Here is an 18,809-nt window from a genome sequence, read left to right on the forward strand (position 1 = left end):
AAACACCGGGGGAGACAAACAGAGGAAACACACACAGCATATACGCAGAGGCCAACGAGGGAAACACAGCTGAACCTAATCTGACATAACGAGACAAAGGGGACGCAAAACTTAAAACACTGAACACAACACGCGAGACTATTAAAATAAAACAGGAAACGCAAGACAGGCACGGAGACGCAGATTTGACAAGGAGGCGCGGCTGACTGGGGAGACAGGACACTTAGAGACAAGTGTGACTAGACATGAAACGTGGGTCACGGGAAAAGCACAGAGAAGAACACAGGCTAAGATAAATACTGAGGGAGGAAAAACTAAGATCACTAAGAACTTAAGAAACAAAGATAACAAAAGCAGGAATAACAATAGTCAAAGATTATTAGATCAGAATCTGAAACACTGTGACAACTTCTGTGTCAAACTAACAGGACTTTCAGGTTCGGGAACGGCGAGCGGCACTTTTCTCTAGAAGAGTCTCCAAACCCAAAGTTGATCTTGTTCCACAAAACTAAAATTAAGTTAACAGATTCAGTTTTGATTCGAGTGCACATTACAAGGTCAGGTGGTGGGAAAGAGCTCCCTAAAAATGACCGCAGCCTGGGAGCAGTGCAGTTTTACATGAGGAGGTGCCTGTGAGCGGGAGCTCAGCTCATGCACATAACTAACATGGTCTGTGGCTTTTTCTTTAGAACGACCCTTTAGATGTTTTCTTGACTTGAAGTTTGTTTGCTGAATAATAATTCACACATGCTGCACTTACGTGCTCTGCCCTCTAAATGAGTTCTAAAGATGGCAGCTCAGCCGCTCCCCTGACTCCTACACGGGGCAAACACAAGTGTGATTGGAGGCAGGTGGATGAAGCCGTGGTCGTTAAAGTCTCATGAGAGCACGATGAAAGACTGATGGGAAACAGATGAAGTGGAGAAAAAATGGCCGCTGCTTCAGGATTGAGTTATTAATGCTGGGAGTGTTTCAGAGGTTATTTAAAGCTTCATTCTGCTGTCAGAGGGGACGAGGCACACTCAGATGATATGAAGGGATAAGTGCTGCTTTTATTATAATTAATAGTAAAAGAATTATTCAGGGTACCGCGGGGTGTTTCAGGTCACGTGACTGCTTTCAGTCATTACTGATGCGGCTTTACTCGAGTTCACATTTTTAGATATAAGTAGGAGCTACTTACCGACGATGTGATTTTAGCACATCAGTGTAAAGCAGGGTTATTCGTCCAGTCAGTGGCTTTGCTAAAGTGAGAACAGCTCAGTGAACACAAACATTTTAGGCTGCAAAAGGCCCAAAAAGGAGCTAATGAGGTGCTACTTATCTTGCTGCTCTCTGCTAATTCAGTGTCCAGCTGGTAAAAAGAAGTGACGTGTCATGTAACAGAGCAGCAGACGTAAGCCAGTTCACGGTGAAAGGTTGCATTGCAGGAAAACAAGCTCGCTTTCATCCTTTCAAAGGTCCCGGAGTATAAAAGCAGAATCAGGACGCACAAATAATGGCTCCATTGTTCCTGATGCATCACGAGCATGGAAGTGTGTGCATAGAGAACACAACTTATCAATGAATCCATAAATGTCAAACATTTGTCGGGTCAAGTGTCTCCAGCATGAGGATTTGTACATTTAGTGAGTCTGAGGAGCCTGAATGTGAGATTTCAGGGTTACACTTAGGATCACCATGTTTGATGTGTGTGCGCTGATAATACTGATGTGGTGCGAAGACACACTTCCTTCTGCTGTTTCGGCTCATGCTACATCCTCGGTGAGAACAGCTGGAGGGCACAAACAAGCTTTTGCTGCCACAGATGAACTGGATTTGACCTCCATCTATGCTGCTTCGATGTGTTTTACTTTTCTCCTCAGTGCCAGTGTCCAAATGATCATTGCTCAGTACTACAGTCCTTTCTAGGTCGTTGCAGCAGTGATATTCTGAGAGTCATCCTAAACTTCACACAGTGTCAAACCTTTGCCTGAGGCTGTCTTTAGTCAGACGACTGTCACAGCAGCCAACTCTGAACCTCTGTCAGTGTGAGGTGAAGGAGCCTCGTTTGGAGCCACGATCAGAGATATCTCGTCATGTTCCTGCTGGGGCAGCCCAAAAATGTGCAGCGCCTGGCTTCAGAGCAGTGTCAGACATATTTGATTAGATATGTACAAAGATGAGTAACAAGCAGTTAATTATAGTGTCGTTAGAAACCTTTAACAACCCATCCTGCTCTACCCTCAAACCCCAGGCTGTGTTTTTATTTTCTGTTTCCACTCAAGCCTTTACTTTCACATGAAATATACAAATACATAAACAACTGATTGCATTTTTGAAGCTGTGGTTGGCAGTGATGTAGCCTCCTGCCAGAGTTTCATTTTCAATCCAGATTTAACCTGATTTCAGCCTTGATGGATGCACACGGTAAGACATCAAAGATGGACGTTTAGTTTCTCATTCACGGTTTAAGAGACCATCTTATTCAGTCGGAAGAACATTGTGCACAGTGCCTTCGAGTCCGTGAGTCCACCAGCCTGTAACCGAAAGACGTGGTTGTTGAGATTGAACAGAAAATAATCCTGAGGAACAATATCCCCAGAGCCCCGTCTGAAATTACTTTAATATACTCTGTTTGTGTGTGTGTGTGTGTGTGTGTGTGTGTGTGTGTGGTGCACGCTTGTATGTGCAGAGGTGGCTGGAAAGGTTTGTGTACCTGTGCAGAAATGCTTTTTGTGAAGGTTAAATGAAAGACACTGTCCTTCTGTCCTTCAGACACCTCGGTCTGGACCTGGTGCCGAGAAAGGAGTTTGAGATGGTTGATGAAGACCAGATCAGCGTGTCAGATCTTTATAAGATGGTAAGGCACACCTGCTCACACACTGGATTCATGACGGCTTTAATGGACACAGTGATCCCACATCCTGGATATTATCCCATCAATAAACGTTGTGTAAAATAAGACAAAAATATCCTGCTGCTCATCTCATTTGTTGGTTGTAGCTTTTAATCAGGCAGCCTCTAAAATCTGCATATTTTAGTTGCAATTCTTTTAGCTTTTAATTTTCGTTATCTGCAGATGATGAGAAGGATGTTAAATAACCGTCAGCAGGAGATTGAATTTGATGAGCAGGTTGTGCTGCAAACTGAGCAGTTTTCTCGTTTTTCACATAATTAAATCATTTCAAGTATTCGCACATAAAAGTAACATGAAGTGAATTTTGTGCACATGAATATCAGTGACTGACTATTTGCATTCGCAGGTCTCTGCTTGTCACCAAACTGATAAATTAATAAAGTCGTATTACTAACATGAAACTGTGAGAAAAAGCTTTTTGATTCCTCAGAAACAAACGAGTGAACAGCTCTGACGTGGAATTATCAGAGACTAATGTTTTATTTGCTTTTCTCCCTGAGAGCACATTTTATTCCATTTTCTGGGTCTAACACAGACCTGCTGGTTGCACCTTGGTGATTGGCTGGATTCACTTCACAGTTGGAGGGAAGCTTTAGTTTCCAATCAGAGAGCAGGCTGGACCCCGAGGTTTAAACAGCAACAAGCCTCAACAGTTGGCAAAGTAATCGTGTGGCGACTGGTGCAGATCAGCAGATATCTCACTGAACCTTTCATTTAGACTAAAATCTTTTGTCTTTACGAGGATGAATCAGGAAGTTGTTACGTGAGCAACAGCTATGAGACGGTTTGTTGTCTCTGTGGCTGCAGTGAATCAGAGTTTTGATGCTCGAAACGCGTTTCGATTCTGCGTCATGCTGCTCGTCCTTTTCCCTTTTCATCTTTTCTCTGGCTTCAACCTGCAAGTCTGATTTAATGGATTTAATCTCGAGCGGCACCTGTTCCCAGAAACAACAACTTGGTGTCTCGCTCACGTGTCCTTCGTCTCATGCAGACGACGTTTGAAACATTGAACACCAGCAGAAACTCTGACGTTACTCTGCTGGTGGCTTCATCCGGATACCTTAAAACTGCTAATCTGATGATCTGAACCACCGACTGTAAAATTACCGTCCCGCCTCTGTTAACTTGTTCACAAAAGCATAAATTAGAATAATTTTTCCTGTTATTGGAGCTATTGTGTTGTATTTGAGTGCTGCTTTAAATATCATAAATGAATGGACTAAATGACAGTCATAGCCTGCAGACAGCATGAGAACTATGAGCAGAGTGAAGTTTCTACATTTCCAAACAACAGATGAAATCCAAATAAATGGTCCTGAATAATCACATCTTCAAACCGTCATCATCTATGAGAAAACTCATAAATCACTATAAGTACAGTAAATATTTATTGGAGAAATCAGAGTAAATATATGTTGAATAATTAATAATGCACACAAAGATGTGAGACTTAAGCACATCAAAGTTAAACATTATAATCAATCTTCTGTTTTTTTTCAGAAAACATATTTTGTAGTTTGTTTTGTATTTTTTTAAGTTAAGCTTTTAAATCCTTAGTAATGATGTTTTTGTTCCCTGTGACTGAGCAAAATGAGCACTTAGAAAGTGTAACAGTGAAAGAGTAAAGCTGTGATTGATCTGAACAGAAATGTCAAAGATATTTTCAGTTTCTTTCATCTGCTTTCCTTTCATCGTGACATTTGTGTCTCCACATGTCAAAGAGCTTTGTGACAGGAAGTGACATCATCGACTGAGTTCACATTTTTGACCAATATTCAAATTTAAATGTATAAAAGGAACAATATATTCCAGCGAGTTTTAACTCCTGATAAACCTCCAGTGGAACAAAGTGGAATTATAAATAAAAAACTGGGGCTTTATATTCTGGACACTCGGGCAAAGAGAGGAGCTGAGCTGTCATGTGATCACCACCTGGTGGTGAGTTGGATCGGGTGGCGTGGGAGGATGCTGGAGAGACCGTGGGACAGTGATGGGAGCATCTGGCAGACTCTGATCCAGGAGCTCTTCAGCTGCTCCCTAAAGCAGATGTTTGACAGCTGGGGAGTCCGAGTGGGCCGTGTTCTGCACCTTCATTGCTGAGGGTGCTGCAAGAAGCTGCGGCCGCAAGGTGGTTGGTGCCTGTTGTGTCACGGCCGGCCGGGGCAGACCGTGTGGAGAGTGTGTGTGGTGGACCCAGACGCGAACACAGGCGAGGAGACAGGAGTGAACTTAAACTGAAAGCGAGCCTTTATTTGGGCTGATGCAAAAAAAGGAGTGGACAAAACATAACAGGGACAGAGACTGCAACTAACCAAAAACCTAAACTGGAAAAACACTAACCTGACTGAAAGGAATAACTATGATCACTGAACAGAATGCTGTGCAGCTGCATGGAAACTGTGAACCAAATGGCCTGACGAAACAGACATGAACATGACCTGCACGGAACCTCATCGTGCAGCTACATGAAAAACAACGTAAACCAAATGGCAAACATGAACTGCACAGAATCCTGAAAAACACTTAACTTCACCAGAGGGGAGGTACACAGACGACGCGACGATGAACAAAGAAAGACTGAGGACTTAAATACACACATGAGGTGATCAGGGGAAGAGGAGACACATGAGAACACAGCTGACTAGAATGAAACATGACAATACAGGGGAGAGTAATACCAACTACAATGAACCCCATACTCTTTCAAAATAAAACAGGAAACACAGAGACAGACATGGAGATAGAACTTAACCTAACCAGAGACATGAAACATGACCGGTAGACACACGGACCAGGGAGAGATGACAAAAGGGACTAAGAAACCAAGGACTAAACTGCAACTAGAAAACTAGATGCGTTAAACTACACATGTTGAATACAAAAATATGCATCAGAACTTAAACCCTGGGCCTCATGGCCCAGCACCATGACATGTTGTCATGGTGACAAACCAAATGGTGGACACTGGAGGTGTAGGGAGCTTCTTCATCAAGCTGAAGAAGCAGTGCTATCGGGCTTGGTTAGTGGGACTTCAGATCCAGCTGCTGGCGACTCGGTCAGTAGACAAAGAAAAAACTCAGGTGTGGGAGGAGTTTAGTGAGGCCACATAGAACAAGACTTTCAGAGTCCTTGAAGTTATTCTGGCAAACCGTCAGGCACCTCAGCGGCGCTCGACTCACTGTGTACAGTGGAGGCGGGGTGCTGCTGACTTTAACTGAGGATATAGTCGGACGGTCTTAATCCCAATGACACGACTTCTGTAGAGGAAGCAGAGTCTGGGGACGAGGTCACACCAAGCAGCACCAAGTGGCCGGGTAGTGGCCACCAAGGTATTAACTCCTCGGTAGACGGGCACCTGGGGTGGACGAGGTTCACTCTTAGAAATAGGGTGAGGAGTTCAGACATTTTAGAGGGGCTCAGAGTAGACCTGCTACTCTTTTGGATGTCGGATTAGGGACGCCTCCTGGGTGAGGTGTCCTGGGCATGTCCCACAGGAAGGAGGCCGACCCAGGACATGCGGGAGGCATTATATATCTCTTAGCTGCGCTGGGAATGCATCGGTGTTCCTCGAGATAAGCTGGAGGGACGTCAGGGCTTCTCTGCTTAGGCTGCTGCCCCCGCCACACGACCCCAGATAGGCAGAAAAAAATGGATGTTTGGATGGGATTAACAAGAGGAGACACGAACAGATGACTCGACAAAGAGGAACATGCCAATATACATTCACTGACCTCTTCATTAGGTACAACTTACTAATACCAGGTTAGACCCAATTTTTCCTTCAGAGCTGTGTTAATTCTTCATTTCTCAGCTTCAAACATTCCTCAGAGACTTTGGTCCATGTTGACGTGACATCACACAGCTGCTGATTTGTCAGCTGCATCCATGACGTGAATCTCGTGTTCCAGCACATCCCAGAGGTGCTCTATTAGGCTAAGATCTGTTGTGGAGGCCATTAGAATACAGTCAAGTCATCGTTGTGGTTATGAAATGAAATGATGTGAGCTTTGTGATGCTGTTGCCTTCCTATTAGCTCAAAACACTCTGCCACATTCTCCTCTGACCCCTGAATTCAACAAAGCATTTTCACTGAGAGAGCTGTGTTTCTCTGTAAACCTTAGAGATGGCTGTGTGGGACAATCCCTGCAGATTTGAACCTTCTGAATGACTCAGATCAGCCCGTCTGGCATCAACAACCACGCCACGTGAACCGAAATCACCTTTCTTTATCCTGATGCTAATTTTGAACTTCAGCAGATTATCTCAACCATGTCAGACTTCCTAAATGCACTGAGTTGCTGTCATGTGATTGGTCGATCAGACAACAGGTGTGAAGCAAACTGATTAACAAAGATGAAGACAATGCTGCAGACAAAATCCTGTCAAGATTTATTAACCTGCAATTTGCACCACTCATGACAATTAGATTGTGTAGGTTATAATAACCAATAGAAGCGAACCAAAAACTAAACACTGAAACAAAACATGCTCATGAACTTATTTCATGACAGCCTGAAGATGAAACTTATTGCTGGAAATACTGAAAATGAAGTATTTATCTTTGTTATACTTGAGTCTGTGCATAACTTATAACCTGCGTCACATTTCCAAGGCTGCTTTAAAAAATATGTAACTATTAAATAACTCTAGCTTATTAATGGTAGTGTGCGGTGCTGCAGCATGAGACGCATTCTTTGTTGTTCATGGTCTGTCAGTAATACTTGATGTTCTGTTTCTTACATCAGTCCTGCTTTAAATAGCTTCACCAGCCAAACACCGTAGTCCTGGTGACTCCCCTTTGTTCTGTTGCTTAGAGACCGATCTGGAGATGGGACGTGAGAAAGGGGGAGAAGCAGGAAGGGAGTGAGAAAAAGGTTAAGTTATAGATGGTTGGATCGAAGGTGGGGAAGAGCGAGCACAGAAGAAAACCGCGACATTAACAGAGTTCAGTGACATTGAATCCTTTTTCACACGAGTTCTTTATGGTAACAAACAGACAAATAAGGGCAAAGAAAGAAAGTTACAAAGTTGCTGCTGATTGATTTGTTTTTGAGTCGTGGAAATGAATGTTTTTAAATGTGACATTTGAAAAGGTCGAGATGAAGAAGAAAAACAGAAGATATGATGAAATTCATCTTTAATGATCTCAGTGATGAATTTGCATTAGTGCAGCAGCAGGAGAGCGCGAGATCCATCACGGGGGAAAAACAATCACACAACGAGAACACAATGTGAGCGAGAGGAAACTTTCCAACAGTCGCATGCAAATGCACAGCTGACATTAGCTGTTAATCGGCTGTTACACACACACACCGCCAAACTTCTGAAATAGACACATGACTATAATGTCGATTATTTAACAGTCAGCATCATGCTGACCCACCCAGAACATCTTGGGTTTGGATCCGGCCCTTTCTGTGTGGACTGCATGTCCCCTCCAGGTGCACCGGCTTCCTCCCACAGCCCAAAGATGTGCGGTTAGTGGGGTCAGGTGTGAATGATTCTCTGTCTCTCTGTGTTAGCCCTACAGCAGACTGGCAACCTGTCCAGGTGTACCCACCTCTCACATCATGGCAGCTCAAATAGGCTCCCGCTCTACCCTGAACTGGATATTGCTTGAAAACACAGACAGGAAACATCTAACAGTAATCAATAACATGATTGGCTCTGCTCAGACTGTGTGTGTGAGAGTTTAACAGTTGCTCTGTGTTTATATTCTTGGACTGCTGGTGGAGCTTTGCATCATTCACAGCTGAATTATTCGTCTTATACTGAGCATTGCTGCATCACCTCGGTTCATCCTGAAGTTTCAGCTCCTCGCCCTCTGAGGCCGCGCTCACTTTTAGCCAAACAGCAGACTTCATGCAAAGACAGTCTGAAGCCTGAGCTTCTGCACACACTGACCTAATTATTTAAAGCAAGACAGCGTCTCTGTAGGCACGTCTGCAATCCAGACATGTCACCCACTGAAAACATTTGGCTCATTATGAACCTGGAAACATGACAAAAAAGCAGCTATAACAGCGTTTATCATAGAAGAGAGGGGAAATGTTCAGCTTTCAGAATGACAGTAAGCAGTCTCAGTGTTCACAGAGCCTCATTAAAGAGGAGGAAATCCTGCCCCGTCCCAGCGAGTCTGGAATATGTTGCTGCCATCAAACTCAAAATGAGCAGATGTCTTTATCCAAAAACAACAAATCTGAGTTTAAACTTTGATATTTTGTCTTTGTATAATCTAAAGTAAATCCAGTGAGGATTGTTGTAGCGGTAAAGCAGGGCAGCTAGTAACTTGCAGGTTGGTGGTTCAATTCCTGGCTGTTCCAGTCTGCACACCAAAGTATCCTTGGAGAAGGAGAACTCTGAGTTGCACACATACCCCGAGATGTGTGACTGACACGTGTTGTGTAAAGAGCTTTGTGTGCTCGAGTAGCGCTAAGAACCAGTTTGTTTAAATTATTGCATGATTTTATTTTAATCTACTGTCCCAACCTTTTTAATAGCAGGTTTTAAAAATTCAATATAAAGAAGACGAGGAGATACTGCTGCCATCCTTTAATTCCCTCCTCAGGTTGTAATATTTGCAGATAGCTTTCAGCTGACAGTCATTACCCGAATTCATCAAACAGGTTTTTACTTCCTGCTGCCTCTCGTCTCACACAGACACTCGAGAGATTTAGGGAGACAACTCGGAGTAATGAGTCTCTGGGGCATTTTTATCTTCTGACAATGAGGGGAAAGGAATGGACCACGATAAAGTAGATAAGAGAGGAGAGGAGACGAGGAGACAACACAACAAGGAGATGAAAAGAGGAAATGAGGAGATAAAATGAAATCAGACACGAAAGCAGATGAATACAGAAAAGGAGAGGAAACGAGGACAGAGTATAGTGAAGGAGAGGATATACAGCAAGGAGAGGACAGATAAATAAATGAGAGTGGATAGGAAAGGAGGATAGGATAGGAAAGGAAACAAGAAGAGAATAGAAAAAGGAATTAAGGAGATTAGACAGTGAAGGAGAAAAACAAGTCGATAGAGAAGGAAAGGAAGCAAGGAAATGATTAAAAAAAAGGAGAAAATGGACAAGGAGATAAAAGAAGGAAACAAAATGAGGTTAATAAAGGAAACAAAGTGAATAGGAAAGGAAAGTAAACAAGGAGATGTTAAAGGAGAAGAAGCAAGGACTGAGTGTTGAAGGAGATGAAAAAAGGAGGGCAGACAGTGAAGTAGAGGAAACAATAAATGAGGAATGAAGCAAGGACAGAGGATAGTAAAGGAGACAAGAGACCTGAGAAGGCGAAGTGAAAATGGGAAGCAAAAGGAGGTAAGGAAAGGAGGAGAGGAAACAGTGAATGACAATGAACCAAGGAGGGACAAAGGAAACAATAAGAGGAGAGAAATGATCGACCCCTCAGCTAATATTTTGTGTGTCTCTCTTTCACAGCATCTTTCTAGCAGACACAGCGTACAGCAGAGCACCACACAGGTACGTGGGACACACTGCAGTAATGTGTGTCTCATTTCACAGGTGTTACTTCTACTTCCTGGTACTTCATGTGTGCATTTCCCATTTCAGAGACCCAAACAGATTTATGGGACACAATTAAGATACTTCCAGCAGAGAAAACTGCTACAGAGTAGTAGTAGTAGTAGTGGTAGTAGTGGTGGTGGTAGTAGTAGATTTTACAGAGTAAAGAGCCTGAACTGGGTCACAAAGAGAATCCTTGAAAAAGATTTCCATACATCATTCATGTCATCAAGAAACTTTTCTAGTGCCTTTTATCATTAAAAATAAATGGAGATATGAATGAAAAGTATTTAAACAGTTATGTTTTACAGTATTTACAGGCTTAGACCCACAGCTGTGCTCTGCAGCGCTCCATCCTACTCATTTATATGCTGATACTTTAATCACAGAGTGTGAGTGTGACTCTTAGGCATCATGTTCCTGCGACGGTGTGCAGGTTTAAACTACAGCAGGATCAGTTTGATGCTAAAGAACCAGAAATTTAATGCATGTTTTTATAAGTAATATGTGTAAAAACCTTTTTATGTAGTTACAAATCAAGCTAAAATAAAATAAAAAACTTTAACATTTTAATAGTTTACAGATGTTTCTGTTCAACCAGGAGGCTTTGGTGTATATGTTTACTAAGACTGTCACATAATGTCTTCATAAACAGTTGTGTTTGTATTATAATATGTGTGTTTATATATTTTGTTTGTGTGGTTGCTTTTTTTGTGTATTTTAGGGCGACAACGCCCGGCAGAGACATGGGGAACCGTGTAGAGTTCCAGTACCTCATCACCTGCTGGTCAACCTGAAGAGCTTCACCTACAACAGCATAGGCGAGGACACGGACATATTCTTCTCCCTGTACGACCTGAGAGAGGGAAAGACCCTCAGGTAGGTGGCAGCTGAACACTCGAGCACTACGATGCAGAGTCACTGTTTTCCAAAAAGTGTGGGTGAGACTCTTTACTCAGGTTTTATTTGCTGGATTTGAGTCGAGAGTTCCAAGTGATGGTTTTGTTCATTTGATGTTTCGCAGTACGGCTCTGTCATGATTACTCTTTTGATATTTGTGCTGAAAAGCTAGTTGCTGTTAAGTCTGTGACAGAAAAACTCCTGTCAAGTCAAACTGCATAGAAACATTTTCCACTACAGTTTTTTTTCACTATAATTATTTTTTTTTTTTTTTAATTTAACATTAAATATCCAAAGAGAAAATGGTCTCTTACAATAAATAAATATCCTATCAATCAGCATTCATTGCCGATTTATTCTTTTATAACTTCAATATTGATTTGTGGACCGTGTGTGGTTTCTTGACATTGTGACACCATCACAGGAGAAACACCCTGATTATCAGCAGCAGGTAAAGCTGAACGTCAGCAGCACTGCAGGAGAAGCAATTATCCTTTAAATGAGCAAAGAGGAAACAGATACAAAGAGATGCTTACAGTCTGTAACTATGCTAAGCTAAGACGCTAACCTGAAGGAGATGACCTCAGCTCACATGTGACCCTGAGAAAATGACCCTGTGTCCTAATAATGCCATTCATATGTTACTGAATCGCTTTCTATGGAGCCCCTCTGATGACATGAGTGGGGAAAAATTATGTGGTACTGAGTTAATGATGCTTTGAAATGAGACATTTCAGTGTGTTGATCACACCGAGTGAGCACTGAGGCTGTTATCACCCAACAAGTCAGAGGAAATGTTATTTTATTTAAACTTTATTTTAATTTTAATTAGTGCCGTCAGCGTTAATCTCGTTAAAATGACGTTAACGCCACAACTGCATTAATGTGGCAAATCTCCGTTAGCGAGTTAATGCGGATCGCCGTGTGTGTGGGGCTGCACGTTAGCACGGTTAGCTTGTTAACACAGACAGGGTGATCCGCACTAATTTTAATATGAATTCATGTGATTTTCTTCATTTATGTTGCCAGGTAGGGGCTTTAATGTAGTTCAGGGCAGATTTTAGCCTGACTATGTTTTGATGGAGCAATTCAAATTCTTCAACGTCACCTCAAATCAACCGTCAGTTGAAACTTAGACACGGCTGAGTTTTCCAGCAGGATGATGATCCCACTCTCTGCTTAGGGAGTGAATAAAGCGGCTAATATTAACCTTAAGCAAACATTGCTGTAGGTGTATGTATATATTAGATTTATATGTATACTTTTGACCTAGTGTGGATCAGAGAAAATCCAAATTAAACTTGTTCAACCAATTGTTGTTTTTAAAGCCGTAAATAGAAAATATCATGAAAATATTCATTTATTTTTCTGAGTATTCGCTGTTTTTTGTTCTGGGCTGACTCAGTGCTGTAAAAAGTTCTGAATACAGGCTGACATATGAAAAAGTTAGACTGCTTATTTTGGGAATTTGATCTTTTGAATCTGTTGATGAGTGAATCACTGATGATTGCACGCTCTGTGAGTCACAGAGATCCGGCCTAAAAACCTTTAAATAAACCAAAAGCTAACACACATTCAGTATTACAGCTTTCTTTTGTTTGAAAACACAGAACTAAATAATAAATAACAATTTGATGATGTTGACATTTGGTTTTAATCTGTTGTGTATCTGAGGCCACAGGAAGCGTTTTCGGCTTTAATGGAAGAGTACATGAACGGTCTGCCAGACAGGATCATGGAGCTGAAGCTGGGAATCGCAGGGCTGATGTTGAATGTTAACAATGACCCACAAGCTGAGTGTCAGTCAGAACAGTGAGAAGAGTTCTGGATTAAGTTGGATGAAGAGGAAGGAACATAGGAAGGCATCTTAGGTAGAAGATACAATCTACGTATAAGAGCTAAGAGACTGCAAGGTGGTGTCGGGGAGAAGGTGGCTGTTCGGCATTGGATGGTAGACTGTAGGATGACTTTAGACACCAAGGAGAGGAAGCGAGGAGGCGAGGATTAAAGTGGTGGAAGCTGAAGACAGAAGAATGCTGCGTAGAGCTCAGGAAGGACTTGAGACAGACTCTGGGTGGGAGGGAGGAGTTACCAGGTGATGATCAGCGAGCAGCAGTTTGGCTTCATGCTGAGACTACAGATGTTTGTTTTGAGTGTTGATGGAGGACTATACAGGGAGTGCAGAATTATTAGGCAAATGAGTATTTTGTCCACATCATCCTCTTCATGCATGTTGTCTTACTCCAAGCTGTATAGGCTCGAAAGCCTACTACCAATTAAGCATATTAGGTGATGTGCATCTCTGTAATGAGAAGGGGTGTGGTCTAATGACATCAACACCCTATATCAGGTGTGCATAATTATTAGGCAACCTCCTTTCCTTTGGCAAAATGGGTCAAAAGAAGGACTTGACAGGCTCAGAAAAGTCAAAAATAGTGAGATATCTTGCAGAGGGATGCAGCAGTCTTAAAATTGCAAAGCTTCTGAAGCGTGATCATCGAACAATCAAGTGTTTCATTCAAAATAGTCAACAGGGTCGCAAGAAGCGTGTGGAAAAACCAAGGCGCAAAATAACTGCCCATGAACTGAGAAAAGTCAAGCGTGCAGCTGCCAAGATGCCACTTGCCACCAGTTTGGCCATATTTCAGAGCTGCAACATCACTGGAATGCCCAAAAGCACAAGGTGTGCAATACTCAGAGACATGGCCAAGGTAAGAAAGGCTGAAAGACCACCACCACTGAACAAGACACACAAGCTGAAACGTCAAGACTGGGCCAAGAAATATCTCAAGACTGATTTTTCTAAGGTTTTATGGACTGATGAAATGAGAGTGAGTCTTGATGGGCCAGATGGATGGGCCCGTGGCTGGATTGGTAAAGGGCAGAGAGCTCCAGTCCGACTCAGACGCCAGCAAGGTGGAGGTGGAGTACTGGTTTGGGCTGGTATCATCAAAGATGAGCTTGTGGGGCCTTTTCGGGTTGAGGATGGAGTCAAGCTCAACTCCCAGTCCTACTGCCAGTTTCTGGAAGACACCTTCTTCAAGCAGTGGTACAGGAAGAAGTCTGCATCCTTCAAGAAAAACATGATTTTCATGCAGGACAATGCTCCATCACACGCGTCCAAGTACTCCACAGCGTGGCTGGCAAGAAAGGGTATAAAAGAAGAAAAACTAATGACATGGCCTCCTTGTTCACCTGATCTGAACCCCATTGAGAACCTGTGGTCCATCATCAAATGTGAGATTTACAAGGAGGGAAAACAGTACACCTCTCTGAACAGTGTCTGGGAGGCTGTGGTTGCTGCTGCACGCAATGTTGATGGTGAACAGATCAAAACACTGACAGAATCCATGGATGGCAGGCTTTTGAGTGTCCTTGCAAAGAAAGGTGGCTATATTGGTCGCTGATTTGTTTTTGTTTTGTTTTTGAATGTCAGAAATGTATATTTGTGAATGTGGAGATGTTATATTGGTTTCACTGGTAAAAATAAATAATTGAAATGGGTATATATTAGTTTTTTGTTAAGTTGCCTAATAATTATGCACAGTAATAGTCACCTGCACACACAGATATCCCCCTAAAATAGCTAAAACTAAAAACAAACTAAAAACTACTTCCAAAAACATTCAGCTTTGATATTAATGAGTTTTTTGGGTTCATTGAGAACATGGTTGTTGTTCAATAATAAAATTATTCCTCAAAAATACAACTTGCCTAATAATTCTGCACTCCCTGTAGAAAGTCTCCAGGCTGGATTCAAACCCAGGACCTTTACCACACCACGCCACAGTGGGCTGCTGTAAATATTACATGACCCCCCCACACCACCGCCTAATGAATACCCATCAATTATGCATTCGTGCAGAGATCTCAGTGCTAACATGAAGAATCACTAATGTCAGTAATGAGGCTGATGAAGGCCAACGTTTATGAGTGTTTATGGGAAATAAATGTAGAGCTGAGTCTGTGAGGATGTTGATGTTTAGCAGAAAGGACGTTTTTGGCTCTGTGTAATGTCTGAGAGAGGCGAACGGGTTCCCTCCAGGAAGAGAAAGAAGCTCAGTGAGCAGTCCCTTTTCCCCCTTCTGCTTCTCTCTGTATCATCATTACAGACTAGCTAAAAGGCTCCGTCCTCCCATCACACCAACAGTCCAGAAATAAGTTGACCTTGGCAGCTTGTTTTCACAGTCAAGTCTGACTCAGCGTTAGAGTCTAATGACCAGAGCTGCTCCTCTGAGATGCTCAGATGACAGAGGAGAGGAGACCTTCAGCAAACTTTATTGGTTTCATTTTTCATCTACAAACATAACTAAAGAGACCGTTTAACATATGCACAGTTACAGCCCCCGATCCTGCACACAGGAACAAAATAAATGCCACATTAACTGACTTTTGTTTTATCTCCAGTTCATCTCTCTACTCAGTACTTACTTTTAAAAGCTTGGCTTTAACCGTCCACCATTTTTTCCCAGAAATTTCTTCAACCTTAGATTTGCAATGAATCCTGGGATAGGGTGGGCCACGAAGGATACACCCGACCTGTCCTTCAAATCCAGGGAGCAGGAGCACGCATTTGTAGACTGCATTTGGAGGAATTTGGACAGCCTTCATCGCTTTGCTGTGACGCAGTCAGTCTTGAATTTGGACGTAGCCGTGTTCTGCCACTGTTGCACGTTGATGACGTATTTGGAAAACAATCCGGCTGGCAGGAAGCTTCTGTCTGAGGCACTTTTATCTGAAACTGTATCATCTGATGCCGTTTTTTCAGAGACTTTTTAGCCTGATGCCGTTAAGTCAGAAGTGTGACGGGGTTTCAGTGAAACATGATGCTTTTTTGGCTACGCCTCATGTCTGAAGCCGTTGATAGTCAGAAGTCTGACGATGTTTTCCTGAGACTCGAGGATGTTCTATAATGCTCACCGTACTGCAGTTATGCTCTGATTTACGGCTCCAGCTGTCGTTCCTCCTGCCTGTCCACTACCTTCATTTTCCTCCACTTCTCTGTCGGCTGTAAACTATCAGTGTAAACATAAGTGAGCCCTTTTATTGAGCTGATGAAAACACAGGAACCCCCAAAAATACACAAGGGGAACTAACAGGAACCTAAACTGGGAAGGAACTCTGGGAAACCGGAACATGGAAACTGAGAGATGCAGGAGGAAGTCTGATGTGTTTGAACAAGTCTGTTAGTTCTTTGTCCAACATTCAGGCTGAAGCGACACGACGACCAAGCGATTAACCAAAGCCCCATTTTTCAATAAGCACCGTGTATAAAGAAGAAAATCCAAAAAGAGAAACGCAGTCCAAACGTCCCAAACTCACTCCACACGCTCACAACCAGCTTCACACACTCACTCACACTCCCAGCATGCACTGCAGAGAGAAAAGGAGACGGGGTCACAGCTGCCTGAAACTTTCTAAATAATGCTTCAGCTGCTGATATTGAACTCACCTTCTGAGACTGTTTGTCCTGAGAGGAGCTGTGATCGGTGCAACTAAAGCACCAGCCTGTGTGTATCCCTCTGAGGTGGAGGCTGAGGTTTGTGATGTGGTTAGATCTCAGCAGGTGACGCCTCTCTTTTCTTTGGTTTTCATCCCAAAGGTCATCCCAGTGTCTCTGTGGGGATTTTTGAGTCGGAGCTGAAACCTTTCTTCCCTCCTCGCAGTCGCCACAGGCAAACTGAAGACTCTTACATGCTTTGGGCATCAGCAAACAGTGTTTTATTGTCAGGAAATCTAAAGTAGTAACATTTAAAAAAAAAAAACAGTTCTGTTTTTTAAAGTTCAGGAAGCAGAAGACTCACATTTCCTCCTTTTAAGCTTAAGCACCTTTCATCAGATTGTTTGCTTTGGGGTTTGAAGACTTCTTGTTTGAATTCAGGTCTAAGTGTTTCATCAGGATTTTGCAAAACTGGTGTTTTAGCAATAAGCAGACTAAACGCTGAGCTCTGTGTCTGCGAGGCTTTTCTCTCACACTCCAAAGTTGTTTGTTTGGTTCATTTGCAATTAGAAATTTGTAGGTAGGTGAGAATCTGAGTGTGAATGGTTGTCCTTCTCTAGCCCTGTGATGCAGGGGCATCTCTCCAACGTGCACTCTTCCTCTCCAACGTGCACTCTTCCTCTCCATCAGTGTCAGCTGGGACTGGCTCCAGTCCTCCTGTGACCCTCTACAGGATTAAGTGGGTATAAGTGGGTATAGCTAATGAAGGATGGAGTCATTTGGAGTAATTTCTTATAAACACAAAGGCCAAAATGAGGCAAATGGTGTGAATTTCAATTAGTTCTTATTTCTTAATGTAAAACCTAAAAGTACAGAGTTTGCCAATAAAACAAAGTGAGAACATGAAGCCGACGGCTCAAAGCAAAGATGAGAGGAAGCTCAAAGAGACTTCAAAGTGATCGCCATGGTGATTGTACAGGTAGAAACCATCCTGACTGCTCACCGCTGCCTTTGTTACTGTTGAAGTTCAGGCTGGGCAGACGCTCGGCTTTAACCACACACTGGTTCTTTGCTAGCCGGCTGTCTGTGCAGACACTTGCAGAGACCCACTGTTGTGTTGGTGGTTGAATGCAGTTGTGTCTGTCCTGGGCACAGTTTGCACTTAGTTTTTCATGCAATGAAACATTTGTCCAAGTCTCCACTCCTCAAGAGTTGCAGACAGCTCTGCTACTTTCCTCCTTATGTAAAAAACTTAGATTTTATTCTACCTGCTGTCAGCATCAATGCTGGAATTTTACCCATAAGATTGATGTTCAAGTCGGATGCTGGACTTTGACTGTTTCACTCATTTCTAGACTTGTAGTTTTTACTCACTGCTTTCTCTGGTTTTGGGAGTAAAATGAGGGAAAATGAGGGATCCTCATCATGGACATCAGTGTGTTTGCTGGTGCCTGTGTCCCACTGTTACACACTGAGTTTGTTCGGGCATCAGCACCTTGACACGGTGGCTACAGTGGTGTGAAAAGGTGTTTGTCTCCTTCCTGATTTCCTAATTTTTTGCATGTTTGTCACACTTAAATATTTCAGATCATCAAACAAATTTAAATATTAGACAAAGATAAACACAAAATGCTGTTTCTAAATGGAGGTTTTTATTGTTAAGGGGGAAAAATCCAAACCTACACGGCCCTGTGTGAAAAGTGATGTTTTAGGCAGCGATGGTGTAAGTCAGAGGCTGGAACCCTAAAAACTGAGGTCCCAGTCCTGTGGTGCATCATTAAGGCTTCTGTTTAACATTAATTTGAGTGTATTTGTGTGGTTGGTTTAGGAAGAGATTATCATTCCAGGTAACTCGCTGAACTGGCTTCTGGTTACGTTTAGATATCAGTTTAAAATCTTGGCTCTTACTGATGTGGCATTACGAGGTGAGGCCTCCACATATCGTGATCTTCTCCACCCTTAGAGTAATCTCCAAACTGGATCCGTATGTTTGCAGATAGAGGTCTTCTTGTGGTGCCACGTTCCCGTCTGAAGATGGGCTGAA

The 18,809-nt window shown here is 42.7% G+C and overlaps 1 protein-coding gene across 7 annotated transcripts in view; it reads left to right on the forward strand.

Moving 5' to 3' along the window:
- Positions 1-18,809, forward strand: part of LOC100707136 (dedicator of cytokinesis protein 3) — a 297,568-nt gene that overhangs the window by 178,722 nt on the left and 100,037 nt on the right. For all 7 annotated transcript variants that reach the window (XM_019356781.2, XM_019356779.2, XM_019356780.2 and 4 more), the window contains 3 exons: positions 2,758-2,842; positions 10,342-10,383; positions 11,150-11,304. In XM_019356781.2, the coding sequence (XP_019212326.1) occupies positions 2,758-2,842; positions 10,342-10,383; positions 11,150-11,304 (282 nt within the window). The remainder of the gene's footprint in view (positions 1-2,757; positions 2,843-10,341; positions 10,384-11,149; positions 11,305-18,809) is intronic.

The sequence above is a fragment of the Oreochromis niloticus genome, linkage group LG5, assembly GCF_001858045.2.
Source record: "Oreochromis niloticus isolate F11D_XX linkage group LG5, O_niloticus_UMD_NMBU, whole genome shotgun sequence".
Taxonomy (NCBI): Eukaryota; Metazoa; Chordata; class Actinopteri; order Cichliformes; family Cichlidae; genus Oreochromis; species Oreochromis niloticus.